We start from the raw sequence: 21,100 nt of genomic DNA, 5'->3' as shown, positions 1-21,100 counted from the left end.
ATATATATATATATATAAAGAAATCTTGAAACCTGGAGGACGTGTGTTTATTTGATTAGAACTAAAACATGTAACAAGTTCACGTGTGTCAGCCGTGGTGTTTAGAATGTATATGAGAATGACAAATAAGGAAATAACTTACATTGTAGTTTAAGTCCGGATTTCGTTCCTGATAAGTAAGTGCAGTTCGATAGACCGTTTCAGCTTCGTCTGCTCTAAAACGTGGAAAAGATTGCGGTAATAGGACGCCAATTCGGAAAACAAAATCGAGTAACGTCCCGAACAGGCCCGTGTACCATGAATGCTTGATAGTAAAGTAATTATAGGAATGTCATGGAACCGTGTTTGCAGAGGGATTCATGCCGACTTGTGAATGGATTGGAATATAGAACTGTAGTGTCGAAAACGGATTCAAAACTCAATACTCTATAATAGAAACAGTGTTTCAATCCGGCGCCATATCATCTGGGGGATCGATTAAGAGACAAACGGAAAGAAGACACTAGTGATAATGTAGTATATTACAACCACCAGATTATGCGGGCCTCCAAGATGGGTTCAGAGTTCGGACTTCTGTGAACGCATCGTGAGCTGGAGTACGAATTATGCGGCGACTTCAGGCTATCATATTTTGTGGGCTACTCAAAGACGCGGGAGCCAAATCGCGTTTTTTTACACCCTTGTGCAGTTAGCATTTCAACATCCAGATAGCCTCAGTGCACGCAGCACCTTTGTCCGTGGACGCAAGTCCCGTTTAAGCATACATGCTCTGTGCCCTCTAATCACATGCGTAAAATTCACCGAAAAATTACTCCCGTATGAAACTTGTACATTTGCACCAGACCTTGGTTATGTAAAGGTTACTGAATATACCATCGGTCTAGTCTTGTCAGATAAGTCATAGATTGTGCCCATATGATGCTCTGGGAAGAGCGAGTGTTTCTCTTTCATTATGATATCCTTACGTTTGCGCCAGCTCAAAACTTCGCTCGTAAGAGAACAGGTTTTAGGGCGAAAATGAACCGCCTCACGAGGCATGAATCAGGGTAAAATGGAGCGAAAATATTTTCGGGTGTTTTATTAGGAAGAAAGTTACCGTGCTACCATGTGTCTTTCATCACGATCCAACAGCAACACTAGTTTCAACGGTAGCAAGGAGTCCTCCATCGCTTACATTTACGACTGTCAAGTGCGATGACGACTAAGAACTGAAATGGGAGGGGACGCAAACGTGCACAAGTAAAGTACTTTAACGCGGCCAAACCGGATGAAACCGAATGAGACTTAATATCGGCAGTGTGCAAACATACGCAAACGTGGGTAATGGACTAGTATGGACTGGTCATGGACTTTGTAACCTCACAGTTCCGGTCGGACCCACGCCTGCTGGGCTGTAAAATGGTGGATTACAATTTTGCCTACTTGTGAGTAGTCTGTATCTATTCAATATTTCTGTGATAGCTCTTTGTCAGGGGTAAATTTTCACGAGTCGGCTGGGCGCTTAGTGAAAGGAAAGTTCCTGAGAACGGTCCACAACTGGGTCGCAGTTTACCACACCTTAATCACTCCTAGGATCATTAAATGGATGTTCACTCAATCTCTTTGGATTCTTCGGCACTACGTCCCACTTTGGGGGACACCTGCTGTGGGTGAACCACTATTGATTGCGTTCACTTTTCATTGTAAATTGAAGGGTGTCAAATATTCGATTCAATTCAATGTATCGGCTACAAACTGTGTGCCGCACACAAACTGGTTCCAGCTGCAACAGTTTCGACCACCAGAAAACGGGATAGTGTGAGATTACAGTCTAGCCTTGGAGGCAATGGCACATCTGATTAGTTCGCGAACTGCGTAGCTACACACAGAAGGAGGTAGCTTTGATGCACGAACGCCACTGACTGCGCGATTGGACCATTTCTACCAATTCCATTAACCGCCAACGAGGTGAGTCCCGGAGTCTCCACCAGGAGAGGCGGTAGTTTGCCGACCCATACTTCGCTGCCAGTTATACTGTCCATTTCTCGGTCGCTTCCAGGGCTGGGCAAAAAGAGCGCTGTGAGGTAGACAGTCTTCTGGGATGAAGAGTACACGTCCCAACAAGCGCAGCCTATGAAGCGTAAGTAATTCGTTTGTCGCAAGAGAGTTCCTTCTTTCTAAGACCATCTAGCGTACCTCAGCATTGCTAATCCGATGTTCCCACCAGACCTGACCAAGGAATCGGAGACACCGAAGCCGTCTTTGTTGCATCGGTAGAGAGACAGGTAGACAAATACACACAGACTTTTACATCTTCTGAATGGCATATGATATAGTATACCTTCACAATATAAGTGGGGAGAAAAAGCATGCGTTTTGTCGTTTGTGGGTTGTCAGTCAGTTAAATCTAAAACCGAAGATATTGCCGTCGAGGAAAGAAAACAATATGGTCAGAATACATATTTCAGTAGTGTGCGAAGATCGCTTTCATATTCATAAATCGACCCAACTAGCGTTCTGTACATTATCAAATATCCCCGATAATGTCACGCGTAACACAAATAAAACAATGTCCTGTAATCAACTTTCACACTGCACCACTAGCAGCATGGGAAGCATCCGGGAGCTGCATCGAAGATTACATTATCTACTCAGTGTCATAAACGGACACAATCAAGGTTAAGTCGCTAGGAAGTAATGTATTAATTGCTCGAGTGATTTAACCAAAGTGCAGAGAGCAAGAGGATTAACTGAGGAGGACGAACGGAAATAGCAAATCACAACCGAGACAAAAACGGGGTAACTTCCCTATGTTTTTTTCACCCAACTGATGACGCAGATCACAGTTCACAATCACACCATGATTTAAAACCAACCACTATCAGAAAACACTGATGGCGAATAAGAATGTTTGCGATCCAAGTTTGTTCTCTCTCTGTATCTTTTGAATCAGTCCAGATTTATCATTCTCGATGAAGGGTGGCGTTGAGACGGCAATTCACTCATGACCACACAATTATTGGCCAAAGGTTCAATAGTACAGGTGAGGAAAAGTGGGATTGGAACGCGCGAAATTTGGCAAAATTCACAAACTGGTAAATTTAGAGGACTGTAATTTTGACGGGAATTCACTTATACTTGTAGTCTCAGCTGCGCTGTGAAGCATGGGCTCTTGCGTGCTCCCAACAATAGCCTATTCTCAAAAGACTGTTTCCATTTGTGCACATTCTATATTTTGCAGAAAGTTGGTTAAGTTTCGAAGAACGAGCCGACAATGCTTGTGCCTTGTTGGACGGTAAATGATAGCGTATTTGTCCAGTGAAAATCAGCTGAACTACAGACGCAGATAAATACATTAGCCTTCAGCGTTTGGCTGGTTTGAACTGGATGACAAAAGAGCCTGACTCAGTGAGTAATCGAGATGTGACGAGCGGCAAAATCTACGCGTAAGGCTGTTTTAATTACCTCATTAATGCTCGGCACCCAGCCAAAGGATATAAAAGTGTAGAATAGAGGTACCTGTCGTGAAAGAATTAGCACATCCAGGGCTAGAGCATCACCTCTGTCCCAAATTCGAAACAACCAGACGAACTCTGTAGCAGAAAAGAGATGACCATTCTATGAAGGGACGAGTAGTCTAACCGATGTAGGCAACCACACAGCTGTATTAGACTTCATTGATATCATCATTCCATTTAGCGTATCAAAAGGTGGACTAAAGTGCTGGTTATCCAGACACAAAGGGTAAGTGTTCGGAAACAGAGACCTTTTCACGCTTGTGTTGCTGGTCTCTGCAAAACGGTGTTTTGGCATACAACCGAGGATGACACTATGGTCTCATCTAAAAGACAGGAAGAAATGGTGGACTGACGTGAAGCACAATTTTCCATCGGACACAATTACGTTTTCCGCATGTATTACGAGTTGAAGAACCGCTGCAAGCGAACTGTCCTGATTCGCTTAACCAGCAGTCAAAATAAAAAGCTATCAGAATGCCTTCAGAGGGATTTCAATGCACAAGTTGAAGAACAGACATCATAACCACACTCGATAATAATAATAATAATAGTAGCATCGCCTTCGGTGATGGGATTGCATGCATACGATTGGTAAACCAGGGACCAAGCATTGAAAGAAATAGCGAGTGAAAATTAGGCTAATGTGTCGATGAACCTGATGAACCAAGTTGTAAATATACATGTAATATAATCTTAATACTAAGGAAATAGTCTGACTAAACTGAAAGGCAACCTTAAGACTGCATTGCAGCTGAACATCATCAGCGGGAGATCGATCTGAATGTCGCTTACGAGTGTTCGCCAAGAATTGCGCCATATGGTTACACGTAACTGCTGGTATTCGGAAAAAAATCAACTCACTTTCCTTGTTTTATCAGCACGCTACCATAGTTTTGATATGCATCCACAAAGTCCGACCGTAGCGAAATGGCTCGGCGAAGTAGCCGAGCCGCATCCTCAAGCAGGGGAGGTGTCTTGTTCAGGTACAAATTTGCCAAGTTGATAAAAACCATGAGGTCCTTGGGTGCAACACGAGCATAGTAAGTTTGACCTAAACGATAAGAGTAGTGATGCCAAAATTCGGTATTGCATACCTATGTACAGGTTTTCGGTAAAAAAAAACAAGTTGGAACTCTTGGTAGACGATAAGACCATCGAACTCAAAATTCCATTTGAAAACATTTCGTCACTAGACAGATGGCGTGAATATTTCACAATTTTCCGGTTGGTTTCATAAGGTTTCAGCTGAAAACATCTAATGTATAAAAATGGAATCAGCTCTCATGCAGAGTTCTCTCTAACTTGAATTTGGTCTTCGTTTCAGAAACGTTTGGAGGAAGATCGGTGGATTTATTGCTGGGCAACGTTTCGCTTTTGACAGACCCAGTAATTAGGATACGATACTGGTCGAGTTGTACGGCACACGAAGAAACAACTAGCAGAATACTCTACTGACAGCAACTTCAATTGGTGTTGCGTGCCGACTTAGAGTGTTTTTCAATTAGTGAGGACGAGCGCGCGTTTCATCGAAGGGATAAGGGGAATGGCTCTCGCGGATTTGATGCCAGTTTCGGGGTCTGAGCCTTCCAGTTCGTAGTAATCCTGTTGGAGATTTCTCCTGAATGTCGTGCATCTTCTTCGGCGGTCTCTGTGGCTGGAGTAGCATCATGACAAGTGAGGTTAGCGACATTCTGCCTTAGATCTAAATCACTATTGTAGTGGTCATATCATCCCCACTGAAAGCAACATAGTAAAGCAACAGCAATACTGCTACCGCTTAACTACCATACAACCATGAGAGAAGAAAGCTTTAGCAAGGAGTAGAAACAGCAAGAAAGGGTGGGGACTTTGAGTACAGAAACCTTATGTCCTGAAAAGCATTAATATAAGCACACCTGAACGCCTGGTCAAACTGAGGCGCCATCAGCAGGACTGACCCAACGAACCTCTACCCACAAAGGCTCACAAACTTTGACTGAGGTTTCCATATATTGGGATATTTGTAGCAAACCACTGACCTGATCCAGTTGGGTTGATTTTCCTTTTGGCTAAAAATTCGACCGACCTCGTTACTTATTCACTTGGCATGACAAATTGCGGGTTAAAATCAAAACTGCGCCGACCAATAAGTCTAGGGACTGTTTTTCAAACACTTACACGATGACTCCTACACCAGTTCTAAACGTCTCCCGCCTGATTGAATTCTGTCTCCTTGACCGAGAACACATCCTAAATTCTCATTAATGCATGCAGGTTTGTTCGCCTCGTTCTTTGGCTACTCATGGACCTCTCCGACTTCTTTTTAATTCATTCGCGCAGACTTGGTTCGCTAAAGTTAATTGGGTAGGAACAGTAATGAATGACTTCAACTGCTACTGCAATAGGGACGTTCAGTTTCGTCCGGTCTTTACAGCCTTCACGTTTGAGTTTTTATACACATAACTGTCACCCGTAAGCTGGATCGATGGGTTTGTACGAATGTGTGTACGACTCCTTTACTGTGCTTATCGCTGAATTCCGTTCGTCCGTATGAAGTGCAATTTGCTGCGCTAACGCCGCCTGTAAGGGTTGATGAGGTTAACCGAAATGTAACAAGTTCGAACCCACAATTGAGCGATCGGCATTGATATCCGAAGAGTGGAAAAACGGATAATCGGTCCCCTAAGTAGTTGTTTAGGTCCAGGCGTTCTCGAAGGCGAGACTGTTTTCTAAATGAAATCCACCGTTTGTCAGTACTGAGTAGTGGGAACTCGCATAGCGTTGGCTGCCGAGTTGTCCTGCTAAGCTGAAGAGCAAGGCTGCTCCAGTCTTTATTTTGGAAACTGACTGAACGAGTAAATCCATAGACAGCGCTAAGTGCACAACCTAGTTTTGGTTCGAGCGTTCCTCCGCGTGAGACGTCCTCTCAAGAGAGAAAAGTTGAAAATAAAGGGAATCGCGCTGTGATGTGAAGAATTCTGTTTCGAGTGCCCCCTGTAAAGTAAATCATTGTAATTGACGTGATTCCCAGTTAGAGACCGAGATTTTGCAATACATTGTCGATCAGTTTCCGATTTGTGCCGCGTTGTGGTCCATCATCACTACATACATATTAGTTGCCGTGTGGTGTCTGGAGCAGTCATCGATATGAAACTTGTTTTTTCGGATTTGTTGGACATACTTCGAGATGTGTCGGTCTTACGATCCCATCCATGGGAATATACATGGATCTTAGGTAAATGGTTTATTTCACACCAACGTTTAGGATACGTTTGAATGGCGTTCACTTTGCAGTAGAAGGTAGCGCCGGGACTGCATCAACACAAAACTACCTAGACAACTCAAAGAGAACTACTTTGAAATACGAAAGTATAGCGTTTATCCGGGGCTAACAATCACACACAATCAATCGTTCAGCCGTAGCACCCTTCCGGTGCCTAACTGCCATGCCATCCAAAGGTTGCACGAGGGCTGGGACACTGCCAGGCTGCCTAAGCCTAGACAGGGGAAGTCGAGAGGCAGAGGTCGGGTTCGGACCACAGACCTCGCGGTCAGTAAACTCGCGTTCTAACCACTTGAGTCATTTCGCCCCATACAATCAATCAGTTCGCCTCAAACATTCGCACATTTTGTTACCGATTCCACACCCAATTTGAGGGTTCAAGAGTTCATATTTTTATTATATGAAGTTGGAAACCATCTCAGGGGAGCTTGATGGAAGAACTGATTTAGGAAGAAAAGATATCGTCAACGGATGTATCTATCGTGAGGTAAGGATATGCTGAAGTAACATCTTGTGTATGTCAAGCATACCTTCCTATATGCATGTATTTCTTAAACTGACGCACCTTTCTTGGGCTTCGGAAAGTAATCAAGCGCTCCGAAGTAAGCTATCTCAGCTTCCTTTGGCATTTGCAGGTTGACATAAGTTCGTCCAACATTGATACGAGCACCAATATCATTAGGCTGTACCCTGAAAACAAGTATAACCAAGAAACACGCTGAATGATTGGGGAAAGAAATTCAACTTACAAGACATTGGATATGCTAGCCCCGGAAACCACAAAACACACATGGCTAGTTGTTCAACCACGAGGGCTATTCACCAAACAAAACAAAGACTCTGTCAATATACTTCTCAAGAGAACTGGAGGCTAGCTCACTTGTGTACAGGCTTTTCGTGTAGCAGAACAGTATGTCAACAAGCGCAAAATCTGAAATCGCTCGGGTGACAAGCCCACTGCTCAAGCATCCACTACTTCATCTTCACAGTACACTCCAAGTCAATCTTGGCGTGCGCTCAGGTTCGAGTACACAGGAGCACCCGATCCACTATAGAAAACAGGAAAAGTGAGACACCTGGGTCGAAATCTAATTGCAGTGATCATCAGGTCGATTCAGAGAATGACGGACGGCTATTTCAACCCTCTTTTTCTCAATGGTTGGGAAAGTAGTAGGCGCTGCACTTTTGCCAGCACATGTAGTTCGTAATATAAAAATGAAATATTGGTGCTGAAGAGTCCCTAGACACTTTTAAGATGTAATTTCGAAGCAAAAGTGTCAATAACACGGTGTATAGAGGAAGGAGGTAGGCTTCCAGAACTGGAAGGCCAAGCACACAAAAAGCACCGAAAACACGCAAGGGAAAACAACCGGACGCCACACATGTAGTCTATCAGACCACTGTGCTGTTATCAAGGCTACCAACACGTGGACGGCATATTGCATATTGCGTGCAGAGAATCCCAGTCACGGGACTATTGATGTAAATCAAATGGCATTCCTGTTAAAACTTGGCCATCACTATCGAGAATAAACACAGTGAGTTCAGTTCTAACTAGTTCCTTCTCGGAGGAAGACAGTATCGTTGCTTCCGTAGATATGAAGATAGTGGTCACCTGGAGGAAACATCATATTGTCTTCACAATCCTATCCCAGGGAACAATACAGTTTTAAGCTCAGACGCCTGGTATTACGCTTATCTGTTGTACTGTGGTATCGCAGCTCTTCGTCTGTCCACCGACTTTTTGCCTTCCTGGCAAGGTCACTGAAGTCTAACTTCTACAGGGTGCCCACTTTTGGCATGGAACATCCCAAGAAAAATCGGTTGTCAAGATTTTCCTGTAACTTCATCATCTGTCATACCAAACAGATAGCACCTAAATTCAAACTTCGCACTGCGTCAGAAACATCTATTGGGTTCACAATCAAGTAGTTGATTAGTTGGGAAGCGGAACACTACACACTATCGAAACAAACAACGGATGTTGATCCGTAGTGCAACAGATCGTCTACCTCTGTAGCAAATCAAAATGCATGTGACTGGTAAAAAACGTTCAGCTGTAACACCCTTTCAGCGTCTAGCTGCCATGCCACCCCAAACAAGCACCAGCTGTGATACTGCCACGTTGCTTAGACAGACACAGTCGAGATGCTAAGGTTGGGTTCGAACCACGGGCCTCCAGGTGTACGGAGACCAGCCGTCCCTAGTAACCAATTACAATATACATGTATCGCGATGTCTCGAATATCGTGGCGGCCGAAACATGAGGGGGCCTGGTGCAGAAAATTCAGTTGCCCGAAAACATCACAAACGAGAGATTCAGCTGGGTTCCAGGTGAGTCTCTCGAAAAACCAAATTAGTTTGCAAATGAGCGTATATTCGCTAATTTCGTGCAATTCGATTTCAAGAAGAACATAAGGTTGACGGGAACCCGGGGACTGCGCCTACCTGATGAGCCCCAAAAAGGGCGAAACCGGTCGTGGGCTGTCGACGGATTTACAGCAACTTTATGAGTAGTACACTACAAAGACAAACACCACATCATTTGGACGGATGTGTCACGTGCAGGACACGGGCCAAACGAAGGCGTGCCCTGATTGGTCAGAATGCCAGCCAATCCGAGTCAAGCACTTGTGACTCGACGCTTCTCGCCTCCTCACGGAGATTCTGGCACGACCTTGTGGAACAATCTGTGACTACCCTATAGATACAGTTGTAATAATTTTCCTTTGTCTCCATAAAGGGCTGTCTAGAGCTACCGTGTCTTTTGATATACCGTAATGGGCGGAGCAGGAAGCCAAGGGGCCGATACAGAGTTGCACGATCGTTCACCAAGTTAAAACAATCAGGCAGTTAAAAATCCATTGAGGTGACTAGGTCCCAAGAATGTTTGCCTATTCAAGTTTTCACTCACTGAAGGGCTGACAAGAATAAGGAAGCATTTTGTGGTCAGGTTAATAGGTTCGCTTGTTAACGATTGAGCTAGCTCGAACACAAGTGTCATTAAGACCAAATGGTATCTTCCCGGAGGGGACAAACGTACCAGCCTGCAGCAATCACACAATAACCAAACACTAAAAAAATCCTGATAATGATATGATCCATCACTTACTCAACTGCTTTTTGAAAATATCCCAAGGCCTGGCGAAATTCACCTTTGGCTTCCAGCGAATGTCCCACATTGTTCCACATTTTCGCATTTCGTGGATTGACCTTAAGGGCTGATGAAAACAGCTGGTACTCGTCTGTCCTAAACAGAAATTAGAAAGATTCGTTAAACAGCACTCATGGGAACAGCGTACGGATAAACAATTACCACAGAGTCAGAGAGAGAAATAACTAACTAAATCGAATAAGAGGACAATGACCTCTAACAAAGAGTAAATATTAAGGCCTTTGTTATCAGACTTGCGACACCATCAATTTAGACATGGGTTGTTAACTTTGGAATAACTGACCCGCATTTATTTTGGATCCAATTATCGATCTCGACGAACTGAATGCTTATTCGGTTGGCTGAGGGCATTAGGGTGAAACCATCAAACTTACCAATCGAAATTTCGTCGAATGGTCTTCACAGAAAACCCAATGATAACCATGGTGACCAGAACGCGCATACGAAATTTATGCCACCGATTTGTCCTGGAAAAGCATTTTTAAAAAAGTCAAGAAATATTTCTGCGTTCCCGTGTGGTATTTGAATTATATCGGAAATAAAAAGTAATTTTGAAAAGATGTCACACTGCTACTCAACGGGAACAACTGTGTCTTGCACTGTCAGCTTCATTCAAAAATCTGCTGTCATTGGATGTATGGGGATACCCCGTGGGGTGAGTTTTGAAAACACAGCAATTTGGCGAAGAGATCGCTGTGTTATATATAGCTCCTGTCACAGGTCACATATTCAGTAGGGATATTTTCATCATCGTCACCATCATCGTTATCATTATCGGAGACAACATCGGTGCTGACACCGGTGCTTGACCGCCGTACAATCAGAAAGTTCATCTAATTATAGTTAAAACCTTAAAGTGAAAAGAAAAAAGAGCTAGTGTTGGCCTATGTCAAGCACTCTGAGGTGCCGACACCTGCAAGTTATCAGTCCATGGGGAAACTGACAGCACGAACGCCACTGACAATGATGAGCCGCCATTATTTGCAATGTCTACGGGAAAGCGCGGGCGGGGTCACGGAGACTCCATCCTGGAAGGCGTACTGCACCAACAACACCCACACTCTTCGCAATCTGTTTCACACCCTTCTGCCAAGTCATACGTTGTCCACGTTACGGTTTATGTCAACCAGAATGAGGTACGGAGAAAAACACTCGTTTCGATAGACGATGTTTCGGCATGTGTCACACATTACCGAGCCACAGTGGTTGATGGTACTGGATGTTTTCCTCGGTTAAAGTACCTGCTGCACAACCAAGTACCCGTTTTCTAACCATGTCACTACTAATCTGTTGACGCCTTTGACACCTGTGAAGCCTCTGGGGCATCGGTGTTCAAAAGTCTGAAGCCGCTTCACATCATCTGTTAGCAGAGACGACGTCTCTCAACCCTACAACAACACAGCCCGATTCATCAGACCCTTGAGACACGGTGATATTCCTTTTTTATCCTACAAGTAATACAGATTAGCAAACGTGAATCTGGCCTTTGAGATCGGTGCACTAACTTCAACAAAAACACACTTCCGTCAGAGCTAGTACAACACCAAGGTACGCGAAATTCTCTATAATCCCAGGGATTCTTCTTGAATTGTAAGAGGTATGTTCATAAACTGTACGTTCTGAAGCACGACTTTGCAATCTGAAGGTGCAACGCGCATGCCGAAAGATGACTGGTTAGTCTATTAAACAGGGTTTGTACTTCGCCTTGGTCTTCAGAGATGGGAGCAATACCGCGCGCATCAATCGACAAGATTCTTCACAACAACGAAGTGAGCACTGGGATTTTGAAGGTCTTCCAGCGTTCGGCTCCATATTTGACCAATCACGAAGTTGAACAAGAGTGGAAAGAGGGGACAACACCACATTTTGTAGGGAAGCTTTTGGAGAGCTCACCATACACTCTCACACTTCCAGGAGTACAGGAATCAGATAACGTTCGCAAACTTCCGGGGCATACCCTGTTGAGAATGTGTGGCTAAAAGCACTGACCGATCGACAGAATCCACCGCACCCTTGAAGTCAAGAAATACAAAGATTGTGAGTCGTCTGTGCACGTCGCGTTGCTCTAACACCTGACGGAGTGTGAAGATGTGGTCGATGCAGCCTTTACCCGGTCAAAATCCCGGTTGATTCACATGGGTTAAAGCTTCGGGTGTCGCCATACGACGACAAAGAATCGGTGACACCAGAAGCCCTATCACAACAGGAGTCAAATTAACACCTCTGTGGTTACTACTGCGAGTATTCCTTCTGAAAGTAGACACTATTATCGATTTACCTGCGACCACAACTTGCGGATGTTTTCAGCATTTTTCGCACGTTTTATTTCTTCGGGCTTTCAGCTCCATCCAGCTTCCCAGTCCGCACGAACACTCAGTTTTACCTGGTGTCGGATGATACGTCGTGTGAAGCAGTGGCTGCAGCCGGGGGGGGATCTATCCGTGGGCCTCAAGCAAAGACATGACCATATCAGATATCTAATATTTGGATGGGTTGTATCGAAAACAGAAGTTTCGGCTCTGACAAGCGCTTTGGATATCTTTTCCCAGTGGCTGTTTATATCCAACATCGGAAGGTTCTGAAAGTTTCGTTTGGGTTAGGGTCCACAAACGTCTCAAAAAGCCAAATGTGTGTGTTTGCGCAGACCTCAAAACCACAATGAAAAGCAGCAGCGCATAAGCGCATGGTCGGAGACCACGCTAGTGTTCCAAAAGGAGCGGCAGGCGGCGACCGATTCTCACCACCGGTAACTGACGGCGACGTGGTCTATTCTGATTCGGGATTGGTTCGTTGATGGGCACCATGTTGTCAAGCAATTTCCGCCGTTCCAGAAATGGGTACTGCAAAGGAATAGTCTGTGTTCGGCACACACCCGGAGCAGACGATCTCCGTTGTGCGTGCACCTCGTGTCCAATCCCAGACGACCACCCAATTCGGTCTCAGCAACGCTTGGTCTACCTATCTGAGCGTTTCCGTCACCACCAAGCAGACCAAGTCAGACTTCTAATCGTTGAAGAACATGGTATGAGAGACTCTGTGAGTGTCGCATGGACACCATCCAGTATAGTTCAATGAGTCATGGGGCGCACAAACCGTCACACCGCGGTAAGGTGCAGTCTCTTCGGGAAGGTTCACCGCCTGCAGCCAGTAACGCCTGAAGACAGTTAAAGACGTCACCTGCGGTGATGGCAGCACACTGTTCATAAAAAAAATGAACATGGTAGAGAGACTCTGTGAGTGTCCCATGGACACCATCCAGTATAGTTCAATGAGTCATGGGGCGCACAAACCGTCACACCGCGGTAAGGTGCAGTCTCTTCGGGAAGGTTCACCGCCTGCAGCCAGTAACGCCTGAAGACAGTTAAAGACGTCACCTGCGGTGATGGCAGCACACTGTTCATAAAAAAATTTTTTCATAGTAATCACAACTTTAGTATACTTGAAGAAAAATACACGTATCCAGCGTCGACGGTGGTAACCTAAACCCTTGTGGTTCCAGGTGTACAGCTATCAAATGTCACGTAGCGAAGTACAAGCGAAATACCATAGTTTGGAAGAGGCATACATACCTATGGGCTTGAGTGATGCCAAACTGACCGGAACTCGCAACTTGGTAACCGAGGCCCAGTAGCAGACAAAAGCCGAGGCTTGGCGTATAAAGAACTCGTTCAGCAACAACGAATCCAACGTAAAAGAACAGATTGCTTGCCGGAAGGAAAGGCAACACAAGCAAGCTGAGTGCCTAAAAAAGAGGGCGTCAAGAGAGATCGTTATTGCATCCTAGCAATAGAAGAAACTGTCGCAATTAGAACATGCAAAGATAAGCGAACACCTACTAGAGCCAATACCCGCGAACGCTTCATTTCAGTGCGTGGATCGAAGACCAGGAGGGCAGTAATGAAAAGCAAACCGAAGGCAACAATCGTAGACAGATTCCTTGGGTCTGTCCAACCATCAATCAAACGCAGGCTGCCGAGAGTCCAGTCAGCACACAGATCAGATGGATAAACAAGGAGCCACAAGTTGACCGGAATCAAATAGAGGTGGGTAAGACGACGAATTAGCGGAGGCGCGTGTGCCGCAGGATTGTCAAATCTAAATGAAACAACGGGGAATCAGACAACGGAAACAGAAGAGTGAGTTTGGAGACTATTGAGGGAAAGCATGAGTTTACGACAGGTAGGAAATAGAAGGACGGCAAATCGCTACACATTCAACGAGTCACAGCAGTGGATAACCAACTTTTACAGTAGGTGTCCTGCGATCCCACTTCGGTTCGCAAAAAACCAGGAGAAAAAGTGCATGGATCCATACATAAAGTGCGGCCCACCTATTGGTAACTCACATACTGGGTAGTTTTCTACGCTGGTTCCATAAAGAAATTTCCGGAAAACTGAAAAAGAATCTCTATGAGAGGACATCCTTATCTGGGATGGTATCACAAGGCATCACAGGGGAAGAATATCACTCAACAGCTTGCATAGTCGCAGTATACCAGTTCGATGATCCTCAGTGATCACAAATCTTCAACGACGAGACCATAATAAAAAAAACCGTGGGTTCGAAACTTGTCTTTCGGTTACTAGAGTGACATTTAACTTCTTTCAGATGCATATTCCATCTGTTTTATGTATAGCGAAAGTGACCTAACCCACGATGACTGCAGCAAATTAGTCAGTATAGTCGTTCATTGGGATGGCTCAAGTGGTTAGAGCGCGAATTTACCGACCAGAAGGTCCGTGGTTCGAACCCGACTCTGCCTCTCGACTTCCACTGTCTAGGCTTGGGCAATCTGGCAGTATCCCAGCCCTCGTGCTTCATTCGGGTGGCATGGCGGCTAGGCACCGAAAGGATGTTACAGCTGAACGGGTTTTTCATCTAAGCCTACACAGGAACCTATATAGCAACAAGTCATTTCGACAGTATGGACAAAGAACAACTTACTCTGTAAAATGAGGCAGCTGTGAACCCATAATGCGGATTCTGAACAACATTATACAGGCAGCACACAGGAGAAGGACGATCAGCCGTTGAACCGGTCGACTTGTAATCAATGCACGAATAGTCTCATAATCCGACACAATCATCCGTTTGATACAGCTGAAACGCGGAATTGGCCATGATGCGATCGCAAGTGCGGCCCTCGAACCATTGGTGGCGGATTTCTTTCGCAATCGAGCTAGGAAGGACTACATTGTGAGCCGACGAATTCCATGACTGTTCACAAATCAGTTACCTGATATGCCAGCGTAAATTCATATGCCAGCAGTATGCCAACTGTGGTGATGCACTGCTCCTTGCATAATGTACCAAGTGCCAACAGCCAACCAATCAGAAGAACACTGACCCAGTCTGTCATAGATGAAACAACAGAAAGCCATGTAAGATGACGGAAAAACGCTTGGATCGTCTCACTCCACAATAAAGCTATCAACTAAAGAACTATGAAACTAGACCACTGGCCGTGGGCCAACGTCAGAGTGATGAAGTCTCTCCCGTGTACCAATGAATGATAGGGGACTGATGACACTTGTCAATTCCAAGATCACGCGAATTTCAAACAAATTCAAGGGCATTTTGTAACGATTGTCAAGCACCAAGTACTTAGTAATGCGCCAGAACTTTTCGGGAAAACACAAAAGACAACCTAACCTCTAGAAGTTTCCCAGTGCTGACTGAAACAAAACACTTCCATTATTGTGAGTGCTGCACGATGCACCAAATCCGTTACAATCCTAACCGTTTAAATGACAACCTTAATACGGTAGAATAAACTGAATTCGTTTGAAAATACCATTTTGCGAGCAAAGTAAGGTGCACCAGTGGTCGCCCGATTCACGCTAGCTGGTGATGTAGCCAGATGAAGTGTTCGTTCTAGAAACCCTCTACTAGTCGAACAGCCACCTGTTCAGTCAAAAATGGCAATGAAAAATAGCGGAGTAGTTTCTTTACCCTATCTTCCATAACTCCTACAGGTAAACAGTTTGCCTCTGTTGCTATCATCCCTGTCTAAGCTTGGGAAACCCGGCAGTATCCCAGCCCTCGTGCTTCCTTCGGGTAGCATGGCAGCTAGGCAGGCAGCTAAACGGCATCCCATGGAAGGGAAGTTAAATTGTTCTGGTTGTATGAACGTCGGTTGTCCTGTTCAATGAGGTGGGTACTTCGGTTGCAAACTCTTGGTCATTAATCGAGGTGACGTAATCGGCTGCAGTAAGTTATCAGTAGCTACCGTCAAGCCATCGTTAAGCTAGATATATACTGCAGTACGCTTACAACCACACTGTCCAGCTAGGCGAGTGGAATAACTAGCTTTTGATTCCTCCGCCAAGTAACCAATGCTCAATGGGAAGTCAAGGAACCGAACTAGGGGTTTCTGGGGAGATGCTTCCTAATCCTCTCTGACACTAGATGTTTTCCACACTAATGAAACAATTAAGAGAGCTGAAGGATGGGAAGTTACTTTCGCAAAAACGCACATCAATTTTTTGCCCCAGCTGTGAGAAATGGTCCAGCATGATTAGGATACGAGGACTTTATTTATGACTTGTTAGGGTTCACAGCTCCACGATCAATTATTGTTTTCCAAAACCTTCAAGCTGCGCTATGGCAACAATAACTACACATTGAGTGTGGTTTGTATATCGTAAAAGGTTGTCTCGCATTCGGCCTCGATGGACGGACATAAAGACACGTGGATGAGATATTTTCACTACTCGGCGGTATTAGTAGCTCATACTGCAGTAAAAGTGGAATGGACGAAAAATCCTGCCACCAAACAAATTTGGTTGACAGCGGACTGCTACACCGGGAATATCCATGAGATTGAGAGTGGTAGAAGACTGATACTATCACAGCTTACTGGCACCACAAATCAGCTACCTTTTCGACAACTTAGTGAAATGCGCGAGTACTGGCAACGGTCGACACAGAACAATGAACATAGCAGGGTTGTTCATTTAGGTGAGTAAACGTCTAAGACACGAGCTTGTAGATGAGTATCTGGGAATCACTTTTTGTTTCAGTTTTCGTCCTTGTGAAACAGAGCGTCCACCTACACATCCCGACAGGGGGACATTGAGACAATGCTGCCATAAACTGCTAAGGGGTGGTCAGCAAGCTTGTTACCGCTACCACTGTGTATAACGCGAATGAGCGGGTTCGTGGATTTAAGACTTGAATCAAGCGGAAGATCAACAGAAATTACTTAAATGATGGGTACCAGATAGATGCAAATTCAAGGCTGATTCACGAATAGTGCATTCGTAAGGATGTGAAATAATAGGGCTAAGCGCAGTAGGAAATTCATTAAACAGAGGACTGTTTTAAACAGCATTTGAACAGTCAAACTGCGTCAGTGGATGGTAATTATTATAGAAACCCACCAAAAGTGGATTTCCACTTACGGATTTCAAAATAAATGAATATATGGAGGACTCACTAAAGACGGAACAGTGTTCTACTTCACAAATAAAAGCCAGTCAAAGCACCCGGACATGGCTAGCGTATAATTAAGCCGCTGTGAAAAATGAGATACGTCCTTAAAACTGCCCCTGTCAAGAAAGTATTACGCTGTCCCCAACATACACATAAGGAGATTTTAGCCATCATACAAGGGAATTTTAGGATCAATTTAACGACTGAATCGCGTAACATTACTTCGTAACAGAGAAACTATGTCCGATCGATAAAAAATAAACACCTCGCACACTCAGGCCGCGCAGTGTGTCATGTGCAACTTGGGTAACAGGGAAAAATGTTACGTGGACCTGTCTTATCACTACACGAGACTTGGCGACAGCCAGTAGGAAAAGCATCACGTGCTTACGGAAAATCCCACTCGAAGAGCGAACACATTCATAATACATCAGGATGACCAATGCTATAAGGGCAGAAAGTAGCTCCGCTCTTCCAACGACCCCAGTAACCTGGAAGTAAGAAGACATCATAATTCATAAAAGCGCTTACGGCTTCCGTGTGCACCGGATGCACAGCAAAATATAGACTGCTGACGAGCGCTGCATCCTGTTCAAGAAATTTCGTACAAAGCCTAAGCAGCTGCCTTACGGAATAAATCATTACCTGTAGAAGGCTATGCAAACAGCTGAATGTAATGCAACATTGACAGCATGATATCCAACAGGATGAAGCTGGTGCAGCAAATAGTTGAATCGAAAAGTCAGAACAGTCACTGGTCTGTAGGATTTGTGGCTTCTTTCCTTTTTGAAAAGATTCCATTATAATGAAACACAACTCTTACCTCCTTCATTGGGGTACCCCAGAAGTCATTGTAAAACAGATCGGTCCAATTGGTTGACGGTCGTAAATCAGGATTGTCCTTGATGGCGGATGCATCGTCGAATACAAACCCACAAAACAAAGCATTCCAATAGACGACAAAAGTGACAAGAGCAAGAAAGCTAGCTTCCCAATTGACCATCATTGTCCGAATGGCTATCTACAATCCAACTGCTTCGCAGATTCCGCAAAAACCATCGTCTTCAGAGAAGATGCTGAAAGTATTATAACATACACGTACATCAGGAATTCCGCTTCAATTCCGTTTACCAGCTATAAACCATGTAGCAAGAGCACGTTGTTTCCAGTTGTTACAGCTTCGGTCACCCGAAAGTTGGGGAGGTAGAAATATGGCCAAGTAATGGAGGCGATAGTATAATCAGTTTGCTCCCGTTGGCTTTCTGAAAAAAAAAACAGCAAGTCGGATAGCTGCGCATTGTGAGCACTAACACTGATGCAGGGGCGCTACTGACTGCGTGACTGAGCTATGTCACCACTGTCATGACTCATTGATGAGTTGAGCCCTGAAGACCTCATGCAGGGAGGTAGTAATGAAAAACTGGCTACAGCTTTCACGCCTCGTTTCCAAGTCATGGAAGGTTTACTTCTGTCGCTTCCATGCAGCATACGGCGACGCGAAAAGAGCTCTGTGAGATGGACGGTCCTCTGACATGCGAAGTAAATGTCCAATTGAGAACTCTGGGTATAGGTGTCTTTACTTAACCGGAACTTCCGGTGTAGTGTCTTGACCAACGTTACACAGCTTGCTCGATGGAAAAGAAGAGCTTGATGCAGAGTAATCCGAAGGAGTCAGGGAGGTCCATCTGATAAAAGTGCCCAACACTTCATATCACGCCGATTTCAACTATGGAGTATCATTGTTCAGAAAACCGGTGCAGAGGGGGACAGAACGTGCCATCTGTGGAGAATCCCCCTCATGCTACATGTGTCAATTTTCCTGTGCGCGACTCTGGACAAAGAGAAGAAGTACAAACCGTGCGTAGGGTACGGAGGCTCACTCTTTTCTTTGGTGATCAAACAGTAGGTCCTACATGCTGGGTCGAACCGTTTTGCAGCTTGGTGACGAACATACCAGGGAAGAACTTCAACCCCTCGGGCGTTCAAACGATGTAAACTATTAGGAAAAACAATTCCACTTGCCAATACAAATCGTCCCATCCAACCCACGATGAGATTAACGAATCCACCTATACAGCACCAAAAACTCGCCCTGGTTGCTCCATGGTGTTAAAACCTGGAGGCATATGCCAATTAACCGGACCACTCCACTCCGGTTATTTCGTCGCCGAAGTGCAAGTAGTCTAAACTATCAAGATCATTCACTGTTACCCTTTTTAACACAAATTATTTACCTGAACTGGCAAATGCAGGCCACAGGATGCGAGAATAACAGCAACAGTCACCAATGATAACCTACGAAGAAGGGCGAGTGTCAACCAGGCTCTCTTAAAACCAACCTACCACAAATCAGGGTCCCACGACGAAGAGGTTTTCTCAGGTCCACTGAAGACAAGAAACTGGTATTCCAGGCAGTATACAACCCAGCGGGTGTACCAGAATCTACACTAACGACCATAGGAGCAATCATTTAGCGGAGTAGTGCGGGTTTTTCAGCAGCTATCGTTTAAGGCAACAGACAGGAAGTATTCACCTACTTTCAAAGTCTAAACGCCTCGGTTAACCACAGGCATGACTATTGTTGGTGAACTATCCTCCTTATGATGTACTAGCTCCGAAACTAGTCCAACAGTCAGTACCCACCAGTGACATCTTCGAAAAACCACACAGTCAGAAGCCTGCACTGTCCCCTAACGAAATAACAGGCCACGGAGGGGCTGTCTTTTCTGGATTAAGGGTTTCGCAGGTTGTTCTATGAGTACATCAAAATGACACCTCATAGGAATATTATAAACCTCCCACAATGAGTGATTAAAATACCAGATGATACCCGAGTGCAGCGAGATACCCGTACAAGAGAAGCCAACTGGCCGAACCGCCCAATTAAATGCAACCAACCTGCACTGCTTAGAGCCACACCTTCCAAATGTTTCTATTTCCACCCGAAAACTTTTTTCAGCTACCACCTCGAATTTCAAGGATACAGACTACAACGCTGCAAGTTCATGGTTGATGTTGCTAAAATATAGGTCCTTTTCGACATCACCGAAAAGCAAATCTCCTTCCCGTGCACCCATCTAACTGAGTACAGGAAAACCTCGGGGTGGCTGCTTCCTCCCTCACATGCACATAAATTCATTCCGACCTAATATGGGATGAGGTCCAGGTCCGCGGGAATAAGGAAGATCGACTGTTCGGAAGCAACACCATGTGAGAGATGTCCGAAACCAAAGCGAAGTAAACGGGAAGGCAAGCAGCAACGGGTCGGAAGGGAACAACCAGCCGATACATGACATCATTGCCCATTAAGGTTTGGTGGAACGCCAAAGCCAAGCGTTCAAAGTCAAATAACACAGATGAAAGAGACAAGCAGCATGGGGGGGGCACTACTGACCTCCCGTCCTAGAAGGCTGATAGACGGCGCCTTTGGTGAGAAAACACAAGTGCATGCAGTAAGAATGGAATTATGCACCAACGTCAACTTAGAAAGGCACAACAAACTGAGGTGCCGCCACTCCATGAATATTATTAGTATTACTAACGTCTTAATTGACTGGTTGATGTTTTTGGTTTACTACATCGGTCAGGATGTCCATACTAGACTGCATAGATGAATAAACGACAAAAAGTTGTTGAGCAGGTGCCGAAAAGCTCAATCGGAAACTACTTCGGCTGCGCAGCTGAAGTGGAGGGACCGCCATTTTCAATTTCTATCCTCTGTGAATGCATACC

The 21,100-nt window shown here is 44.9% G+C and overlaps 1 protein-coding gene across 1 annotated transcript in view; it reads right to left on the bottom strand.

The window, feature by feature from the left end:
* T265_13544 (hypothetical protein) overlaps positions 1–18,389 on the bottom strand; it is a gene marked incomplete at both ends in the record, with an annotated part of 25,590 nt that extends 7,201 nt beyond the window's left edge. The window contains 13 exons of the mRNA XM_009169381.1: positions 143–215; positions 4,359–4,548; positions 7,325–7,449; positions 9,872–10,009; positions 10,309–10,401; positions 13,504–13,676; positions 13,771–14,029; positions 14,879–15,123; positions 15,171–15,286; positions 17,760–17,859; positions 17,900–17,981; positions 18,014–18,150; positions 18,192–18,389. Coding sequence (XP_009167645.1) covers positions 143–215; positions 4,359–4,548; positions 7,325–7,449; positions 9,872–10,009; positions 10,309–10,401; positions 13,504–13,676; positions 13,771–14,029; positions 14,879–15,123; positions 15,171–15,286; positions 17,760–17,859; positions 17,900–17,981; positions 18,014–18,150; positions 18,192–18,374 — 1,914 coding nt within the window. The remainder of the gene's footprint in view (positions 1–142; positions 216–4,358; positions 4,549–7,324; positions 7,450–9,871; positions 10,010–10,308; positions 10,402–13,503; positions 13,677–13,770; positions 14,030–14,878; positions 15,124–15,170; positions 15,287–17,759; positions 17,860–17,899; positions 17,982–18,013; positions 18,151–18,191) is intronic.
* Between the last annotated feature and the right edge of the window lie 2,711 nt (positions 18,390–21,100).

The sequence above is a fragment of the Opisthorchis viverrini genome (genome assembly GCF_000715545.1).
Source record: "Opisthorchis viverrini unplaced genomic scaffold opera_v5_77, whole genome shotgun sequence".
Classification (NCBI taxonomy): Eukaryota; Metazoa; Platyhelminthes; class Trematoda; order Opisthorchiida; family Opisthorchiidae; genus Opisthorchis; species Opisthorchis viverrini.
This window is presented reverse-complemented; position numbering and strand designations above follow the sequence as displayed.